This window comes from Ursus arctos, unplaced genomic scaffold (assembly GCF_023065955.2).
Source record: "Ursus arctos isolate Adak ecotype North America unplaced genomic scaffold, UrsArc2.0 scaffold_26, whole genome shotgun sequence".
Classification (NCBI taxonomy): domain Eukaryota; kingdom Metazoa; phylum Chordata; class Mammalia; order Carnivora; family Ursidae; genus Ursus; species Ursus arctos.
Genome location: NW_026622941.1, coordinates 31,271,294 through 31,290,456, shown reverse-complemented (window position 1 = coordinate 31,290,456; position 19,163 = coordinate 31,271,294). Strand labels below are relative to the sequence as shown.

General features: G+C 34.1%; 2 protein-coding genes across 2 annotated transcripts in view; one reads left to right on the top strand and one right to left on the bottom strand.

Annotated features, from left to right (window-relative positions):
- Nucleotides 1–3,948, bottom strand: part of CUNH12orf40 (chromosome unknown C12orf40 homolog) — a 105,745-nt gene extending 101,797 nt beyond the window's left edge. Inside the window, exon 1 of the mRNA XM_044385542.3 lies at nucleotides 2,729–3,948. Within this exon, the coding sequence (XP_044241477.1) occupies nucleotides 2,729–2,742 (14 nt within the window). The 5' untranslated portion in view covers nucleotides 2,743–3,948. The remainder of the gene's footprint in view (nucleotides 1–2,728) is intronic.
- Nucleotides 1–19,163, top strand: part of ABCD2 (ATP binding cassette subfamily D member 2) — a 66,720-nt gene that overhangs the window by 10,675 nt on the left and 36,882 nt on the right. Inside the window, exons 3-6 of the mRNA XM_026502115.4 lie at nucleotides 4,127–4,248; nucleotides 7,257–7,425; nucleotides 8,277–8,371; nucleotides 12,213–12,358. Coding sequence (XP_026357900.2) covers nucleotides 4,127–4,248; nucleotides 7,257–7,425; nucleotides 8,277–8,371; nucleotides 12,213–12,358 — 532 coding nt within the window. The remainder of the gene's footprint in view (nucleotides 1–4,126; nucleotides 4,249–7,256; nucleotides 7,426–8,276; nucleotides 8,372–12,212; nucleotides 12,359–19,163) is intronic.

Below are 19,163 nucleotides of genomic sequence, written 5' to 3'. Positions count from 1 at the left end.
TCCATAACACCTGCTGTGTTAGTGTCTCATATTCTAATGTCAAATTATTTGAATATAATTTTATATTATGGGTCAATTTGGATATACTTCCTCTCCTGTTGACCAATTATTATAACAATAATTAGCAAAACATATGAAAGATGTACTTTTTAGTTGTAATTAGTTATCCCTATTACATAGCTATGCTAGGTAGCTATAATTTTTCAAGTATAACATACAGGCCATAAAGGACCCTAGGACTCTGTCGTTAGTGTACCACTCAATGAATGAACTGCCACAAAGTTAACACATACACGTAGTCACCACTCGCAAAAAAACAGAAACATACCTTCATCCCAGAAACTCTGTGTCCTTCCAGTGTTACCCCCATCCTCAGCCTACTATCCCATCCCCACTTACTCCTCCCCCCAACATGCCACAGTAAAGATGAAGTAAATATCATTATTTTACTAACCATTTGTTAGTGTTTGCTGGGTTTGAAACTTGTATAAATAATATCATACAATACATATGAGAGTTCTAGTTGCTCCACAAACATTTGTCAATATATGATGTCAGTCTTTTTCAATTTAATGTTCTCAAGAGTGCATAGTGGTACATCATTGTGGTTTTAATTTGCATTTTTCTGATGGGTAATGAGATTAAGTAGTTTTTGCTTATTCACCATTTAGATAGCTTTTCTTATGAAGTAGCAATGAGTTTTTTGTTCACTTTTAAATGGATTTATCTGGTGTTTTTTTATTGATTTGTAAAAGCTCTTTCCTACTCTGTAATGTGACTTTCATCAGATATACACACACACAATCTCAGATACTAATTTTCCCACTCTATTCTTACTTTTTCAGTCTCTTAACAGCGTATAAGAGGAGTTCATAATTTTAACATAGTTAAGTTTATCAATCATTTTGTGTGTGCAGTCAGTGGTTTTATGTCTTATTTAAGAAATACTTGCCTAATCCAAGGCCATGAAGATACTTTCCTATTTTATCTTCTAGAAATTTATTGGTTTTTCATTTCACATGGGGACCTTCAATCCAATTAGATTTGATATTTATATATGTTAGAAGACCATAAGTTTTTGCCGAGATTTGTCAAGGTGATAAAGGTAAAATGCAAATGAAAAGAAATAAACTCAGATTATAAATCCAAAGAAAAAGCACAGAGGAATAACTTACCTTTTTTTTTCATTTTAAAAAAATTAATAGACTTAATTTTCTTAGAGCCGTTTTAGGTTTAAGGAAAAATTGATGAGAAAGCACAAAGCGTTCCAAATATCCCCTCTCTCCCACAATTTCTCCCATTATTTACATCTTGTATTTGTGTGGTACATTTGTTACAACTGATGAATCAATATGCGTGCATTATTAACTGGAGTGCACAGTTCACATTAGGGTTTATTCTTTGCATTGTACACTTGCATGGGTTTTGACAAGTGTATAATAACACAACCTTAGTTTCTAAACCCTTTCTCACCTTTTCAGTGAATAACAACAGATGTCACCATTTTCAATATAATACTTTCTATTAGCAGAGCTGAAAAGTAGCAGTAAAATGAGCAGATCTAATGTTAAATATTACATCTTTAAATGAGAAGCATTCGGCAAAAATATTTAAAATATTTGGTGAGGAAAATAAAATGTGTTGACCTATGGTACAAAATAAATAAGTGTCTGAGGTCATTATATTCTGAAACTAAGCAATCTGGATTTTTCATAGAGGTTATGCAGTTGGCTGTTGTGTGCATGGCAAAATACTATGGGCACTGTTCTCATAGTACCTGCCAAAAAACAACCAGTAGAATAAAAGTCAGATGAAATCTGTTCACAGCTATTCGTAATTTTGTTGCTAAAAGCATGAAGAAAACCCAGTAGGCATTAATCTGCCCAAGCAACAGGGAAAGTACCATGCCATATCAAACACGCGTCCATCTGTGCTCGTGTTTTTCCTTCTTAACAGAGGCTTCGATGCAAGCTGCTACTCAAACCCCTTTTAACCCAGATTCATAAAACTCCATAATTATTTTAGATCATCAGCCAGATTCTCTATAAGCCCAAACTATTCTTAGAACTTTAACTGATACAGCAATTCATTATTTTGGTAGCTTGCTGAGAATCCTTCGGTAATTTTTTTGTGGCTATCTAAATTTTATCACACATTTAAATGTGTTTAAGAATATCTACATTCTGTTCCCAGTCTATTTATCCAGTCACGTCTTTCACTCCTCACTTCTACCAGCACTCGGAGCCTTTTTTTTTTTTTTTCCAGTCTGAGGGAAACTAACTAACTTCAAGGGAACTAACGGTAGCTCCCAGAGCAGTGATTGACAGTAGCTCTAGGAGGGGCCATATTGGACTTTCATAAAAGGTCCCCATGAACACACGGTGATTCTGATACTCAAGTGAAATCTGTGCTTGACACCACCCATACTGTAACATGACTAGGCTATTTATCATTCAATTGGCATTGTCTGAAATTTCCTTTCTCTGTGCCATGCTTATGCCGTACTTGTGGTCTATTAAAATTGTGCATTGTCTTCAAGGCCTCTCTCACAGTACGCTCCGCCAGGAAACATTTCCTGTCTCTTGCACCAAGAAATGATTTTTGCCTCTGCAAACACTTCATGTTAACTCTCATCATAGGCTGCTCTGTACAGTTATTTGGGAACTTGTCTTCCCTCTCCTACCAAACTGTGAGGCCCCTAAGGAAAGAGCTGAAAATCACATTTTACCTTATATTATGCATGGATCCCTTTCAAACTCAGCTGAGGTGTTTATGAGCGGGTAAAGGTAAAAGTATCTGGTAGTCCCAGGAGGGCACAAGTTAAATATCTGCATTGCTATAGAAAACAAAAACAAAAAATCTTCACACTGAGATGAACCAGAGAGAAATGTATAAAAATGGGCCAATGGCTATCAAATCATTCTAATACTTTCATCAATTCACAGTATTTAATTTAGAACTTTGGAGATAATTTATCGAAGAACCAAAGAGAGAATCATATTGATGGGAAGTTTAAAGTAATGACTGGGGAGAATAATTTAGAAGAATAAGACTAAATTGAGTACATATGCAATAATAACAATAATTACCAGAGAAAGTAATAACAGCTAATATTTAGAGCACTTATTATAGGCCGTAGATTAGGCTAATACTTCATTTGCGTTTCACCTTTAAGCCCCACAACAATCCTCTGAGATAGAATTGTTTCAAATAGTAGTATTAATTCCCTCATTTACACATGAGAAAATAGGCTTGGAGAAGATAATTGGCTTGTTCTACTTGTCTTACCATTTGTCAATAAGTGGTAGAGCCTGGACTGAAACCTAGTCTAACTCCTACTCTTGACCATAATTCTGCATTGACAGTAATTTAGGATGTTCATCCATCTATCCATTTACTTATCTATGCATTCATTCAGTATACATTCAGGAGTACTACGTGCTAGACACTCTGTTTTGTACCGGGAATAAAGAATATAAAGCATAGTCTTTATCTTTAAGGACTTTGTAGTCCATTGGAAAAGCCAGACAAGGTTTTCCAGGGAAACCTGTATTAAAGAGTTAACTTTCTTGAAGAAAGAACTTGGCAAAAAAGGAAGGGAAGTAGATTACAGTCAGAAGAAATGGTATATATGCAAATCCCAAAGCATAAACGGAGTATGGCTCGTTTGAGGTGCTGTGGAATGTAGGTGCAGTTTGGGTGAAATAGATACACTGAGTCTAGATTATGAAGGTCAGCTAATGTGCAGTTCTATTGAAGGAACCACACTAGAAATATCTGCTTATATTCCAGTTATTAGTATTTTCTTGACCAAATCAGTAGTATTTTATTGCCTAGCCATAGGAAGGGCCGAGAGTTGAATTTGGAAAGGGTTAAAAGAATGCTAAATGAAAACAGTCTTAGTTGTTAATTAAGTGTTTTACCTCTCCTCCTAGAAAAATAATAAAACAAAAGGAAGCTTTGAATAAAATCTGGAACAAATTTTATATTTTCAATAATTCATTAAATTTCTAGGAAATTGCTGATACTAATGAAATATTTACATGGGGGTTTTTTAGCTGCAATTTCTTTTTTAAAAATAAAATAGTCACCTGAAAAACTCAATAGTTTTGTAATTTGCTTTTAGATCTAGAGGATGGCCAAAAACAAGCAATGGTTAGTGAGCGGACAGAAGCCTTTACCACTGCTCGAAATTTACTGGCCTCTGGAGCTGATGCTATTGAAAGGATTATGTCTTCATACAAAGAGGTACTGGCATTTCTTGTTGTCAATTTGATTAAAATAATACATAAGAAAATCAAGAAAAATGTAAATTATCAGATATACTTAGCATTTTGGAAACATATCTTTTCTCTACTAAAAATTCCTAAGAGTATAATCAAGATAAAGGGCAGCAACTCCCAAGTGTATTGCTGCTAATACACTAGTTTTTACAGTCTTAATTGTAACTCCTCTTTTCCTGTCTGTAGTATGACATATTTGTTTTTAAACTTTAAACCAGAGCACCTACATTTAAAATCTTGTTCCAGTATTTGCAAATTATGTGAACTTGATCAAGATCCTTAATCTGTCTGTGTTTGTTTCCTTGTCTGTAGGGTGAAGATAGTGATAGCATTACTTGGTAGGGTTGTTGTGAGTTAATATATATATAGAATATTTAAAACAACACATATTTAGGAACTCAGTAACTGTTAGCCAATAATATTTATATACCTTGCAAACCTTTACTCATCCTTCATGACAAGTCAAACCTCACCAACCACATATAAAAACCTCTTGTGATTCTACTTTGTTCTCACGTTCCCTGCAAAGTCTGGGTCTTCCTTCTTTGTGTTCTGGGCAATACCACATTATAATCGCTCATCTCCGCACCAGACCCTGAGTGGAAAGCAGCAACAGTTTACTCATGTTTGCATTCTTAATATTCATTTTAATGCTTGAAATATTGCATGTAATTAAGAAATACTTGCTGAAAGAATGGTGATAAGACTTGTAGATATCAGAGGGTTAAAATTAGAAATTATTTATTTCAGATATTATACGATATTCCCAAGGCCAGTCATTTTCACCATTAATTACTCTTGTGGCTTTCGTACCGATATGAATCACCAGAGCATCATTATAAATTCATCTGCCAATTAAATCATCCTTGAATAGACCACATAAAAGAGTAACAAAGTTTTGCTATTTGCTCACAAAGTTTTCAGTGTCATTCAAAAATTGATTTATTGAATTGGGTTTCTTTAAAAAAGTAAAACCAATTGTTTAGGGCCACACACCAAAACAACTCAGTTTTTAAAAATTTTTTCAGGAGCGCCTAGGTGACTTAGTCAGTTAAGCGGCTGACTCTTGGTTTCAGCTCAGGTCATGATCTCAGGTTCCTGGGATCGAGCCCCATGTCAGGTTCCATGCTCAACCAGGGATTTAGCTTGTGGATTCTCTCTCTCTCTCTCCCTCTGCCCCTGCTGGTGTTCTCTCTCTCTCTCACTCTCTCTAAAATAAATTAAAAAATCTTTTAAAACATTTTTCCAATAGTAATTTTGATAATCTGTAGATACAGTGTTGGGGATAGGTTTTTGATGTAATAAATCCCTTATTAAAATTAAGTGACAAATCAAAATTTTATCCATCTCATATTAAAATACTTTGCTAAGTCCCAGAAAGAATATCGACTAGTTTTTCCACATTGTATCCAATACAAGAAATAATTGCATTTTGCTTTATTTTCCCTGAATGTGCTTGGGATCATAGAATGCTCACTTCTAAAGAATCTTATTACCACTGTGACAGCACATGAAAGCACTGAGCCTTCCCTCTGCTAGTGCCACAGGGAACAAGATTCCTTTTCAGAATAAGAGTCCCAGGGCAAACTCCCTGCCGTGTATCCCAAAGTCATTTGCCCAGTCACGTTCTCAGTTTTTTTCAGACACTCTGCCCACTCCATCCTGCACCCTAGTGTGTTAACTCATTGCCTCCTGCCTTTCCTTAGCTGACCCATGCATTTAGTTTTGGATTATTTTCTCTATGCAAATATATTTACCCTGGTTTCTTTTGAATCTGTATTTTGTTAATTCTTAGCTCTGTTTCCTCCACTGTGGAACTCAAGAGATTCTTCAAGATAACATTTTAGAAATTACCCCTTAATTAGTTACAACATTAATATATAGAAATGCAATGCTAATGACAGACCTCTCACACAGTGGAGACATATGGTGGAAGGCTTTTGATAAAAACACCTACACATTTATGGCTTAGGTTTTGCACACACATAGATCTTACACAAATATCAGCATTGTTGTATCATTCCACAGTTAATTAGTGACATGCCTTGCATATTGGTGCCAATTTCCTAGTAAATATTCCTAAAAGGGAATGGTTTTTGTGCTTTCCTTTTCACTGAGAAAGATGGTCTTGACGGGAGATGAGTCACCTTTCACATTACCCTGATAACAAGGTGTTCTTTTAACAGAGAATCAGCAGGAGATTCCACCTAAATTGGATAACTGGCAGAGTAAGAGCAAGACCCCATTCTATTGAGCCTTATGGACTAAAGCAGAGATTGATCTCATTTTATAATCTCGCCTAGAATAAAAGTCATATTTAATGTTTTTCTTTGGGCATGTACATCATGTTTGGCTTGAAAAGAAGCTGAATTGTGGGATTTGGACTGAAAAGGATTTGAAGCTTTTCACTGAGCTCACTCTCAATACTGATATCCTCTGATGGGTATTTCCTTTGGTAAAGCTTAGGAATGTTGACAATCAATTTGACTCAGAAACATTCATCTCATAATAAGAAAAAAAAAGTGTTTTTCTTCCATTTAAAATCTTCTCTTTTAAATCTAAAAAAGATATTAAAACAAAGGATCATTATGACCTTAAGCTTTTCACAAAATTTCTTATTTTCTGGAAATAAAATTTGTCTTGTAAATGGAGCCAAATCAGAAATTTGACTGAAAGATCTTTAGGCCTCACTAACATTCTGAAATCTTTACATTTTATTTTGAACCGTGGCTTGAACAAACAATATTTTACAGGTTTTGTAATTCCAATCAAACTCACATTGACTTGCTATGTTGCTCTCTGGGTAAGCCTTTTACTGTTACTTGTGATAGTTACCAGATGTATATTTTTTTTCATGTATAGTAAAATAAGATTTTTAACATTAAATCAGGAAGCTGATAGGATTGCATATCTTTTTTAAAAAGTCTATCTTGGGTATATTAACTCTATTTTACCCCTCTGTGCTGGTTTTAGATCACAGAATTAGCAGGCTATACTGCTCGAGTGTACAATATGTTTTGGGTCTTTGATGAAGTGAAAAGAGGCATTTATAAGAGAGCTGCTGTCTTGCAAGAGTCTGAAAGCCACAGCAAGAATGGAGCTAACATAGAATTACCCCTTAGTGATGCGTTGGAGATCAAAGGTATTGAATCAAATGTTTTGTATTTTCCTATATTTGAATGTTTATTTTAGCAACTAAACCAAATATTTCTAGAAGATAGCTTTTAACGGTTACAAAGAACTAATACTTGCTTATTTAAACAGTTCTTCCTAAAATTAGTGTCACAATTTGAGGAGTGGTGACTAACATTGCCATAAAAAAATTATGCTACTTGTATTTAGGACAAATTTCTAGAATTATTTTTGGAAACTGCCCATATGCAGAACAAATTGTTTGCTTTTAAAATTCAAACACAGAATTAGAGCTAACATCTTATTGTTCTTCATCCTTCCATGTTTTTAAACTTAAGTTTGGTTATCACATTTTTTTTTAAAGATTTTATTTATTTATTTGACAGAGAGGCAGTGAGAGAGGGAACACAAGCAGGGGGAGTGGGAGAGGGAGAAGCAGGCTTCCTGCTGAGTGGGGAGCCCGATGCGGGGCTCAATCCCAGAACACTGGGATCATGACCTGAGCTGAAGGCAGACGCTTAACGACTGAGCCACCTGGACGCCCCATGGTTATCACATTTTTAAAAATTGTACTCTTCCTTGTCTTAATTCCCTTTTTGCAGTGCTATTTTTTTTTTCTGTAGGAAAGGTTAATTTAGTGAAATAAGTAATTGTAAAGAATATGGCTGGGTTCTATGAGATAGAGTTTATCCCATCATGCTCTCATTATGACATTGACATTAGATTATTGTAAAATCATGTTTCTGAGAATGATTTTCCAAATATATGTGTCAGAATGTCCACATTTACATTAAATTTTGCTTTATATGTAGATGCCACATGTAATGGCTTTTATAACTTAAACTATTCCTTAACTTTTAGGAAGAGTTATTGATGTCGATCAAGGAATAATTTGTGAAAATGTTCCCATAATTACACCAACGGGAGAAGTGGTGGCTTCCAGGCTAAACTTCAAAGTAAGATGATATTCAAGAATCTTCTGATTGTTGCCATCACACTAATACAAAACAACTCAGAATTCATGTACCTTATGTTATATACTTGGAGGAGCATATGGAAAGGAGGGGAAATCAAGAAAGGTATGCACAGTGACTCAATTACAGAAGCAGTTACTTCCTCAGAAAGCAAAGAGAAAGAGAAATTTGATTTCTACTGCTTTTTCCCAGGTTGAAAATCAAAATTTCTCAGTGCACTGAGGGCCTATACAAGGTAACTTTTGGGAACAATAGAAAAATTCATCAGAAATTAATACCTGGAAATAAAATTAATTTTTTCCTTATAGGGATTACTCAAAATATAAAAGCCTATATTGTAATATATTTACTAAAATATGAGGAAAGAAGTCCTTAACAAGCTTACTTCCATTATTGAATATTACCTAAATTTAATTTATATTTCCAATAATCACATCTTCTATTCGGAAAAAAATAGAAGATTCATGGATTGGCATTTAGTTTTTAATTTTGTTATAAGAGATATTTGAATGAGAGATATTTGTTATTTATTGTTCTATGTCTTGACTACAGAAACCAAGATGTAAAAATTGCTTAACAAACCTGAGGCCCTAATTTTAAGCATTGCAAAATTAAAACATACATTTTGCAATTCAAGTACACAATAATTTTCAGATAAGCCTAAATGACTATAATTCAGGCATCTAAGTGTAGTTCAAACAATGACATGATTGGACTTGGTAACAGAATTACAAGTATGGCAATACATGCACTAATGATTTTAGTATGTTCCTCAGTCTAGCCTTAATTGTTAAAGATGGGTTTGCAAATGAATAAGGGGGCTGGAAGATGATAAGTACTAAACATGGGGAGATTCTGTGTTAATAAATATAAGAGAAATTGTGTTTTAACTACAATTTGGTTAGGCTTTATTTTTCCATTTATAGACCTACAGAGTGATTTAATTATTTGGATCTGGCCATGAGTACCTAATAGGTGCTAATGATGTACCATAATCTTAAGTAGATTTGAAATAAAACATTTGAAGAGGCATACATGGAATGTTTAATTACTTATTAATAGTTAAGCCATTTACGATTTATGACTCTTTGTGTAGAATTGTGAGGCTAGGTTTTGTAATATTAATTCTTATTGCTCCATTTATTAAATAGAGTAAATCTTGAATTCTGCCACCTACTAACTACATTATTGTGGATACATCACACTCTTCCTGTGAAAAAATTCAGGGCTCAGTTTATTTTTTATAAAAAATTAATTTTAAAATACTTAATCTAATGAAAATATCATGAATTTTGAAGTTCTACAAAGATATATGTTAATATAGTACACTTTATGATAAGTGGTCTTTTTCTGACTCAGGGAGTTTTATTTAAAGGGTCAGGTCCCTAAAATATAATAAAAGTTCTGTTTCCTCTGTATGCATTGACAAACAGGTTTCTAGGGGAAAAGATTCTCATCCTTTTGTAGACATTATGGAATTAAAAACTGTTTGGAAGAAAATACAATAAATGTGGGAATTATTTTTGCTTCACATTTGCTGTTTACGAAGCGTAAGAAAACTTATGCCAATAAAAGAATTTGAATGTAGAAAAGGCTTCTATCATGGCTCAAAATGTGTTAAATTTCTGAGAATTCCTGAGAATGATGCTATTAAAATATTTTGTGAATATGCCTTTTGCCATGGCACATACCTTTAAAAAAATCATTTGGGAAGTATTAGGCTTCTACAAAATTAAACTTCCTTAACCTCTCTAGTGAAAGAGCACAGCAAATCACAAAATTAATTCTTTTTGGGCTCTTCCCAGGATTTTCTTTGAATTTTATTCTATCAAAATATCTTGTCAGTTTGGATACAATTAGGGAGAAAAAATATCTATAGTAAAATTATATAGTAAAATTTAGACTCAAGCTCTCTCCTGTCATATCCTTGTGGTAGCTGCCTCCAGTGCCTGAAATGCTCTTCCTCCAGCTCTGACTGGTTTTTTCTTGTCACACAGGCTCAGGTGAAATATTACCTCTTCAAAGAGGATTTTCTTGACCACCCAATCAAAAGAAGCTCTCCTCACCACCCCCCCACAGCCTCCAACCCCACAATGTCACCATCTTTCCCAAATGCATCTTTTTTCTTTTGCTATTATAATAGCATTTATCACTACCTAATTTTTTAAAAAGATTTTATTTATTTATTTATTTATTTATTTATTTATTTATTTATTTATTTGACAGAGACAGCCAGCGAGAGAGGGAACACAAGCAGGGGGAGTGGGAGAGGAAGAAACAGGCTCCTAGCAGAGGAACCTGATGTGGGGCTCAATCCCAGAACGCTAGGAGCATGCCCTGAGCCAAAGGCAGACGCTTAAAGACTGCACCACCCAGGCGCCCATCACTACCTAATTTTTTGTTAACTTCTTTTTTGCCATGTTTCCCACTATAATGTAAATCGTGAGAACAGAGAATTTGTCTTGGGTAGCCCTGTATCCCTTGTGCCTAAAAGAATGTCTGGCACATGGTGAATAATCAATGTTTACTGAGGAAATATCTAATTATTTAGACAGAATGTAAATCTGAACCATTTTGCTTTACATACACTTATTATATACATTCCTAGTTCCCTTATCTTAACTCCATCCAACCCTTCTCTTTTCCTTCCCTTCCTCCCTCTCTCCACCACCTTCTTTCAACAAAAAGATTTCAGCTTATGTTACACACAATGTGTAGACATGGAACTGACCCCTTATACTGGCATAACCCAAATAATATAATGTTTTTTCATCTTTGAATTTTCAGTATGATATACTCTATATCATTAATACTTAGATATTTGTATCCATATTATACAAAGCTTTATCTACAAGCATACTGTAGATTTCTGCCTCTCATACTTGATGCTGCATTCACTTTTTAATCACCATTATAAAATATCATTTGTTCTCAGAAATGTTATCGTTGTTCTTAGAGCAAATTTTTAAATGTTGTTCCTTTTCCTTATTCTTTCTAATACTCTTTAAATACCATACGAAGACAACTTCCTGATCCTATTGGGTGGAATGGGAACTCATGAAATTTAACTGTTAAAATTTAAATGACAAATAAGATGGAAGATTCTAAAGAGAAGCACCCGGTTGATAATGGATAAATAACTCCCGGATAAAAAAAGATATATATATATATGTTTTAAATTCATTCCTAGACATAAGACTAAGATATAATCCTCTTGCTTTCCTCTGTCCTGGTTTGGTACATGTATTTTCTCCTTCTGTGAATAAAACAGAATTAGAATCATTTCATCTGTCTGATTATGGGCTTTTCTGACTGTGTAATATTTCAGACTGCCGAAGTACAAAATTACGCTACCCAGCTGGATCTTAGAATAGCTTTGTAGCTAATAACTCCAACTGACAAAAACAACAAAGTTGTATTTGAATTCAATATAAATTTAACCAAATATTAATATAAATAAAGTAAAATGTAATGTATTTTAATTAAAAAATGTATACTTTATTATCTCCCATATGGCTGTGTTTCTACATATGTGTGTGTGTGCCTGATGACAAGACCTCAATTAAAATTTTAGAAAGGCAGTACTCATTCCAAGAAGATCCATTTCCTTTGGAGTTGGATTACTTTATCATACTTTTAGCTTCAGAGCATAGTCAAAAGCCAAATTTGATGTTCTCCATCCTGATATATATATATTTTTGACTCCTTGCCTACCCTGGGTTATCATGTGTTTGAAAGTTTTTAAAAAATGAATCATTTTTAAATGCTAACAAATGAAATCATTTTTAAATATTGCAATTTGTAATTTTATTTCTTACTTTAGGTACAAGAAGGAATGCATCTTTTGATAACTGGTCCTAATGGTTGTGGGAAAAGTTCTCTCTTCAGAATTTTAAGCGGGCTCTGGCCTGTGTATGAAGGAGTCCTCTATAAACCACCTCCCCAACATATGTTCTATATTCCACAAAGGTAGGTACATATTTTATATCACGAGAAAATTTCAGTTTGGTTTTGAATTATCTTGATTCCTTAAGCTCCTCAGTTTATAATCTTTAAGCATGTTTTCATTGAGAGAAACTATTAAGGAAATAAACATTCAGTTATCCAAAAAATTGTTATTGCTTTGATTGTAAGAGTTTCCAGGACAAGACCTCTTCTTTTTATTTTCACATCTATCTAGATATAATGAGCACTCAAAGACTATAGATGTTAATTTCAAGGAAGAGCAGGCAAGTCGAAGGAGTAGTTTGATTGCTTGAGATGTCAGATTATCTCTTCTCACAGACAAAATTGTACTTAGTATACTAATCTCTTTATCAAGCTGTATACATTCATATGTTCTAAAATTGTTCACTTATGTTTTAAGAGCCTCCATAAAATACTCTTTATTACAGTTATGCTATATTATTAATTAATGATTTGAAACTACCTTAATTTAAAAAATTACAAATGAGTGTAAAGTAAGCATAGAAATATTTTAAAAGAATATTGTTTCTTCTGAAGTCTTTAGCTATCTTTCCTTGTAACAATTTAGAAACATTGAAATTTGAAGAAGAGACACACTCATGCTCATCTTTTCCATCTGTCATCACCCCGGGTTAGGTAGATATCACAGAGCACTCCTACTGTATTAGAAGACTATTCTGTGGAACCTAATACACCACTTAGGCTGGAAGTACAGAACCAGAACAAACATAAAAGTCACATCAAGTATGGTACTGTCACATGTCTCTCTTGCTCCTTTTCTCTTGTCAAAAAGTGCTTGTACCATCCTGCCCATGGGCCTAATTTTTAGATCACATGTTGTAGTTAGGCACGTGAGGGTTTGTGAGGTTCTTTGCGTTAAAGTATGACTTATGTTAGTAGTAAGAAGCTACTTGAAGGATGGGAGAATGAAGAACTGCATTCTCAGTAAGAAGATGTTGGTTGTGAGCAGTGTCATGAATTCTTATGTTTAGCATAAAATAATATTTTGTGACAGAATCATTGTCTCTTCCTCTATAGGCTTTAAAGTCTTTAGGGAAACCTTCTGAATCTGACAACTAAATTATCCTGCCAAAGCTTAAGTTTCAGATATTAATGTGTTAAGTAGGCTGATTTTAATTTTTTAATTTAGGTTATAAAGCATAAAATCATGAGGAAAATAGTCTATCATAGAATTCTACTCTCTTAATTCAAATAAAATATATATAAATTTTATATTTTTAGCTATTTTAGATTTCCTATATAATATGAAAGATACAATTCTTTAATATAGCTGTGACCTGAGCAATACAAGATATTTCCAAGGCATAGGAAAGTGCATAATTCAGCAAAATCATCTTTCAGAAATTAAGGAGAAATAAAGTCTTCCCTAGACAAACAAAAGCTGAGGGAATCCATTGCCACTAGACCTGCCTTACAAGACAGGCTGAAAGGAGTTCTTGAAATTGAAATGAAGCTAACTAGTAACATGAAAAAACATGAAAATATACAACAGTAGTAAAGGTAAATATATGGTCAAAGTCAGAATATTCTAATATGATGGTGTGTTAACCACTTAAATATTAGTATAAAGGACAAAGTATTAAAAATAACTATAACTAGTATAATTTCAATATAAAAAAGAGATAAGTTGTGATATTAAAAACTTAGAAGAGGGAGAGTGAAAGTGTAGAGGTTTTGTGTGCAGTTGAAGTTAGGTTGTTACCATAAAACAAAAACATGTAGTATACTCATAGATTAAGAGAAAGGAATCAGAGAGAGAACTACTATAGAAAATCACCAATTCACAAAGGAAGGCTGCAAGGGGAGAAAGGAGCCAGAGAATGCCAAAAAAGCCAGAAAACAATAAGGTGGCATTAGTAAGTCCTTGCCTATTAACACTTACTCTAAATGTAAAAGGATTGAATTCTCCAGTCAAAAGGCATAGAGTGGCTGGCTAGATAAAAAACAAGACCTGACTATATGCTGCTTACATGAGACTCACTTCAGCTTTAAGTACACACACAGACTGAAAGTGAAGGGATGGAAAAAGATATTCCATGTAAATGGAAACCAAAAGAGGGCAGGATTAGCTATGCTTATATCAGACAAAATAGACTTCAAGTGAAAAATGTTAATAAGAGACAAAGAAGGTCATGATGTAATGATAGTGTGGTCAATTTGTCAAGAAGATATAATAGTTGTGATATATATGCACCCAACCGTGAAGCAAATAAATATATTAAGCAAATAGTAACAGATCTGAAGAAAGCTACACAACAATACATTGATAGTTAGAGATTTTAGGGCCCTCCTTTTGACAACAAATAGATCATCCAGACAGAAAATTAACAAGAAACATTGAACTTGAACCATACTTTAGATCAAACGGACCTAACAGACATATACAGGCATTCTATCCAACAGCAGCAAAATACATATCCTTCTGAAGCATGCATGGAACATTCTCTAGGAATATCATATGACACAAAACAAGTCTTAGCAAATGTAGGAAGACTGAAATCATACCAAGTATTTTTTTTCCCATCACAATGGTATGAAACTAGATATCAATAATAGGAGGAAAGTTGGAAATTTTACAAATATGTGAAAATTAAATAATACTCCTGAGCAACCAATAGGTAAAAGAAGAAATCAAAAGAGAAATTTAAAAAAAATCTTGAAACAAATGAAAATGGAAACCAAAACATATGGGATGCTACAAGAGCAGTTCTTTTTTTTAAATAAAGATTCTATTTATTTATTTGACAGAGAGAGAGAACACAAGCAGAGGGAGTGGCAGGCAGAGGGAGAGGGAGAAGCAGAGTCCCCACTGAGCAGGGAGCCCAACGCAGAACTCTATCCCAGGACCCTGGGATCACCCAGGACCCTGGGATCAAAACATAAGCCAAAAGCAGATGCTTAAATGACTGAGCAACCCCAGGCGCCCCTACAATAGTAGCTCTAGGAGGATTATCTATAGTCGTAAATGCCTATATAAAGATGAAAAAAGATTTCAAATAAACTTAATTTTACACCTCAATGAACTAGAAAAAGAAGAACAAATAAAGCCTGCTGTTAACAGAAGGAAGGAAATAACAAATATCAGAGCAGAAATTAATGAAATAGAGACAAGAAGAACAATAGAAAAGATCAACAAACCCAAGAGCTACTAGTTTGAAAAGATAAACCTTTAGCTAGAATAAGAGAAAAAGAAGACTCAAATAAATAAAATCAGAAATGAAAGAAGAGACATTACAACAGATAACTCAAAAATATATAGGGTCTTGAAAGACTACTATGAACAATTGTATACCAACAAATTGGATAACTGCCTAGAAACATCCAACTTACCAAGACTTAATCATGAAGAAAGAAAATATGAACAGACCAATAACAAGTAAGGAGATTGAATCAGTAATGAAAAATGTCCCAGCAAAGAAAAGTCCAAAGCAGCTGGTTTCACTGGTAAATTTCTAACAAATATTTAAAGAAGAATTAATGACAATCTCCTCAAACTCGTCCAAAAAATCAAAGTACTCCCAAACTCATTTTATGAGGCCAGCACTACCCTTATGCAGATGACACTACAAAATAAGAAAACTACAGACCAATATCCCAGATAGAGATGCAAAAATTCTCAACAAAATATTAGCAAACTAGATTTAACAGCCCATTAGAAGAATTATACTATTATCAAGCAAGATTTACTGCTGAGATGTAAGGGTGGTTCAACGTATGCAAATCAATAACCAATATGATGTACTACATTAATAGAATAAAAGATAAAAATCATATGATCATCTCAATAGATGAAGAAAAAGCACTTGAAAAAATACAACATGCTTTCATGACAAAAACTCTTAATGGAGTAGGTGTATAAGGAACATACCTCAACATTATAAAAGGCTGTATATGACAAACCTACAGCTAACACAACACTCAATAGTGAAAGACTGAATGCTTTTCCTCTACAATAAAGAATAAGACAAGGGTGCCCAATCTGACCACTCTTATTCAACATAGTACTGGAAGTTCTAGCCAGAGCAATTAGGTAAGATATAGAAATAAAAGGCATCCAAATCAAAAGGGAAGAACTAAATTGTCTTTGTTAGCAGATGATATGATCTTACATATAGAAAATCCTGAAAATTCCACCGAAACATTCAGAACAAACCAATGAACTCAATAAAGTTGTAGGATACAAAATCAACATGTAGAAATCAACTGCATTTCTATACCCTAACAATAAACTATCTGAAAAAGACATAAAATAATCTCATTTGCAATAGCATGGAAAACACTAAAGTACTTAGGAATAAATTTGACCAAGGGGGTGAAAGATCTGTATACCGAAAACCGTAAGGCTGAAGAAGACACGAACAAATGGAAAGATATCCAAGTTCATGGTTTGGAAGAATTAATATTGCTAAAATGTCTATACTACCCAATGTTATCTCCAGATTCAGTGCAATTCCTGTCAAAATCCCAATGGCGTTTTTCATAGAAATAGAAAAAAAAAAACAAAACACAAAACTATCCTAAAAATTCATGGAGCAACAAAAAGCCCAGGATAGCCAAAGCAATCCTGAGAAAGAACAAAGCTGGAAGCATTGCACTTCTGATTTCAACTACACTATAAATCTGTAGTCATCAAAACAGTATGATGCTGGCATAAAAATAGATATAGACCAATGGAATAGAATCAAGGGCCCAGAATAGGGGTGCCTGGGTGGCTTAGTCAGTTAAGCATCTGACTCTTGATTTCAGCTCAGGTCATGAACTCAGAATCATGAGCTCAACCCTTGCATCAGGTTCCATGCTTTACATGAAGCCTGTTTGGGATTCTCTCTCTGCCTCTGCCCCTCCCCACTCACATATGCTCGCTCTCCCTCTCTCTCTCAAAAAAAAAAAAAAAAAAAAAGGAGCCCAGAAATAAACTCATGCATATGGTCAACTAATACTTGACAAAGGAGCCTAGACTACACAAACAAAGAAAGGGTAGTCTTTTTAATAAATGTTTTTGGAATAACTGGATGAACACATGCAGAAAAATGAAATTGGAACCCTATCTTACACCACTCACAAAAATGAACTTGAGATGGATTGAAAATTTGAATGTGAGACCTGAAACTATAAAACTCCTAGAAAAAAATAGGGGAAAATCTCCTTGGCATTGGTCTGGGGAATGATTTTTTGGATATAACACTGAAGTACAAGTAACAAAAGCAAAAATAAATAGGTGGGACTACATCAACATATAGAAGGGGAGAAAATATTTGCAAATCTTGTATCTAATAAGGGTTTAATATCCAAAAAATATGAAGAATACATACAATTCATTAGCAAAAAATCAAGCGGTCTGATTTAAAATGGGCAGAGGAAGTGAATAGACTTTTGTTTTTCAAAGACAAATGGTCAACAGGCACATGAAAAGGTGTTAATATCACTAATCATCAGGGAAATGCAAACCAAAACCACAATGAGATATCACCTAACACCTGTTAGAATGACTATTATCAAAAAGACAAGATATAGGGGTGCCTGGATGGCTCAGTCGGTTAAGCGGCTGCCTTCAGCTCAGGTCATGATCCTGGGGTCCTGGGATCCAGCCTGGCATTGGGCTTCCTGCTCAGAGGGCAGTCTGCTTCTCCCTCTGCCCCTCCCCCACCTCGTGCTCTCTCTTTCTCTCTCTCTCTCAAATAAATAAAACCTCTTTTTTTTTTTTTTTTTTTTTTTTTAAAGACAAGAGATAACAAGTGTTGGCAAGGATGTGGAGAAAAGGGGAACTTTGTGCACTATTGGTGGGAATGTAAGTTGGTTCAGCCACTATGGAAAACTGTAAGGAGGCTCCTCAAAAACTTAAAAATAGAACTATCATATGATCCAGCAATACTACTTCCGGTTATATATGTCTAAAGGAAGTGAAAACAGGATCTTGAAAGGATACCTGTACTCCCATATTCATTGCAGCACTGTTTACAATAACCAAAATGTGGAAACAACCTTAGAGTCCATCGACAGTTGAATGGAAAGAGATGTGGTATATATATATACAATAGAAACTTCTTCAGCCTGGAGAACAGGTGACAACATGAACAGCCCTTCTGGACATTACACTAAGTGAAATAATTCTGACATAGAAAGACAAATACTATATGATAGCACCTATATGTGGAATCTAAAAAAGCCCAACTTAGAGAAACAGAGAATAGAACGATGGCTACCTGGAGCTGGAGAGTAGAGGAAATGGGGAGATGTTGGTCAGGAATACAAAATTCTAGTTAGAAGATGAGTCAGTTCTGGTAATCTAATGCACAGCATTTGGTTACAGTTTACAACAACATATTATATACTTGGAATTTATTGAGAGAGTAAGTCTAAAATGTTCTCACCACCATAAAGTCATGGTAATTATGTGAGGTGATAGGGTCATCAGGTGACACTTCAGTGATAATCATTTTGCTATATATAAGTATATCAAATCAATATGTTGTATACCTTAAACTTACAGTGTTATATGTTAATTTTATCTCAATAATGGCGAAAAAAAACAAGAAAAAATACCACTGAGCTGTACACATAAAAATGGTAGGGCCAATTTTATGTTATGTGTATTTTACCAAATTTTTAAAAAGTGGGAGAAAAAAACAAAGCACATAAATTCCAGTGTTTGCCCTCAGAGAGACCTGTGTTATTTTGCAACAAACACGAATCACTGGGAAACTTTCTTCATTATGAAATTTACTGATGCCTAAGCAAAAGGTCAACTGCAACTTAGTTAAGGAGAAATGAGAATGAAAACTCTAAT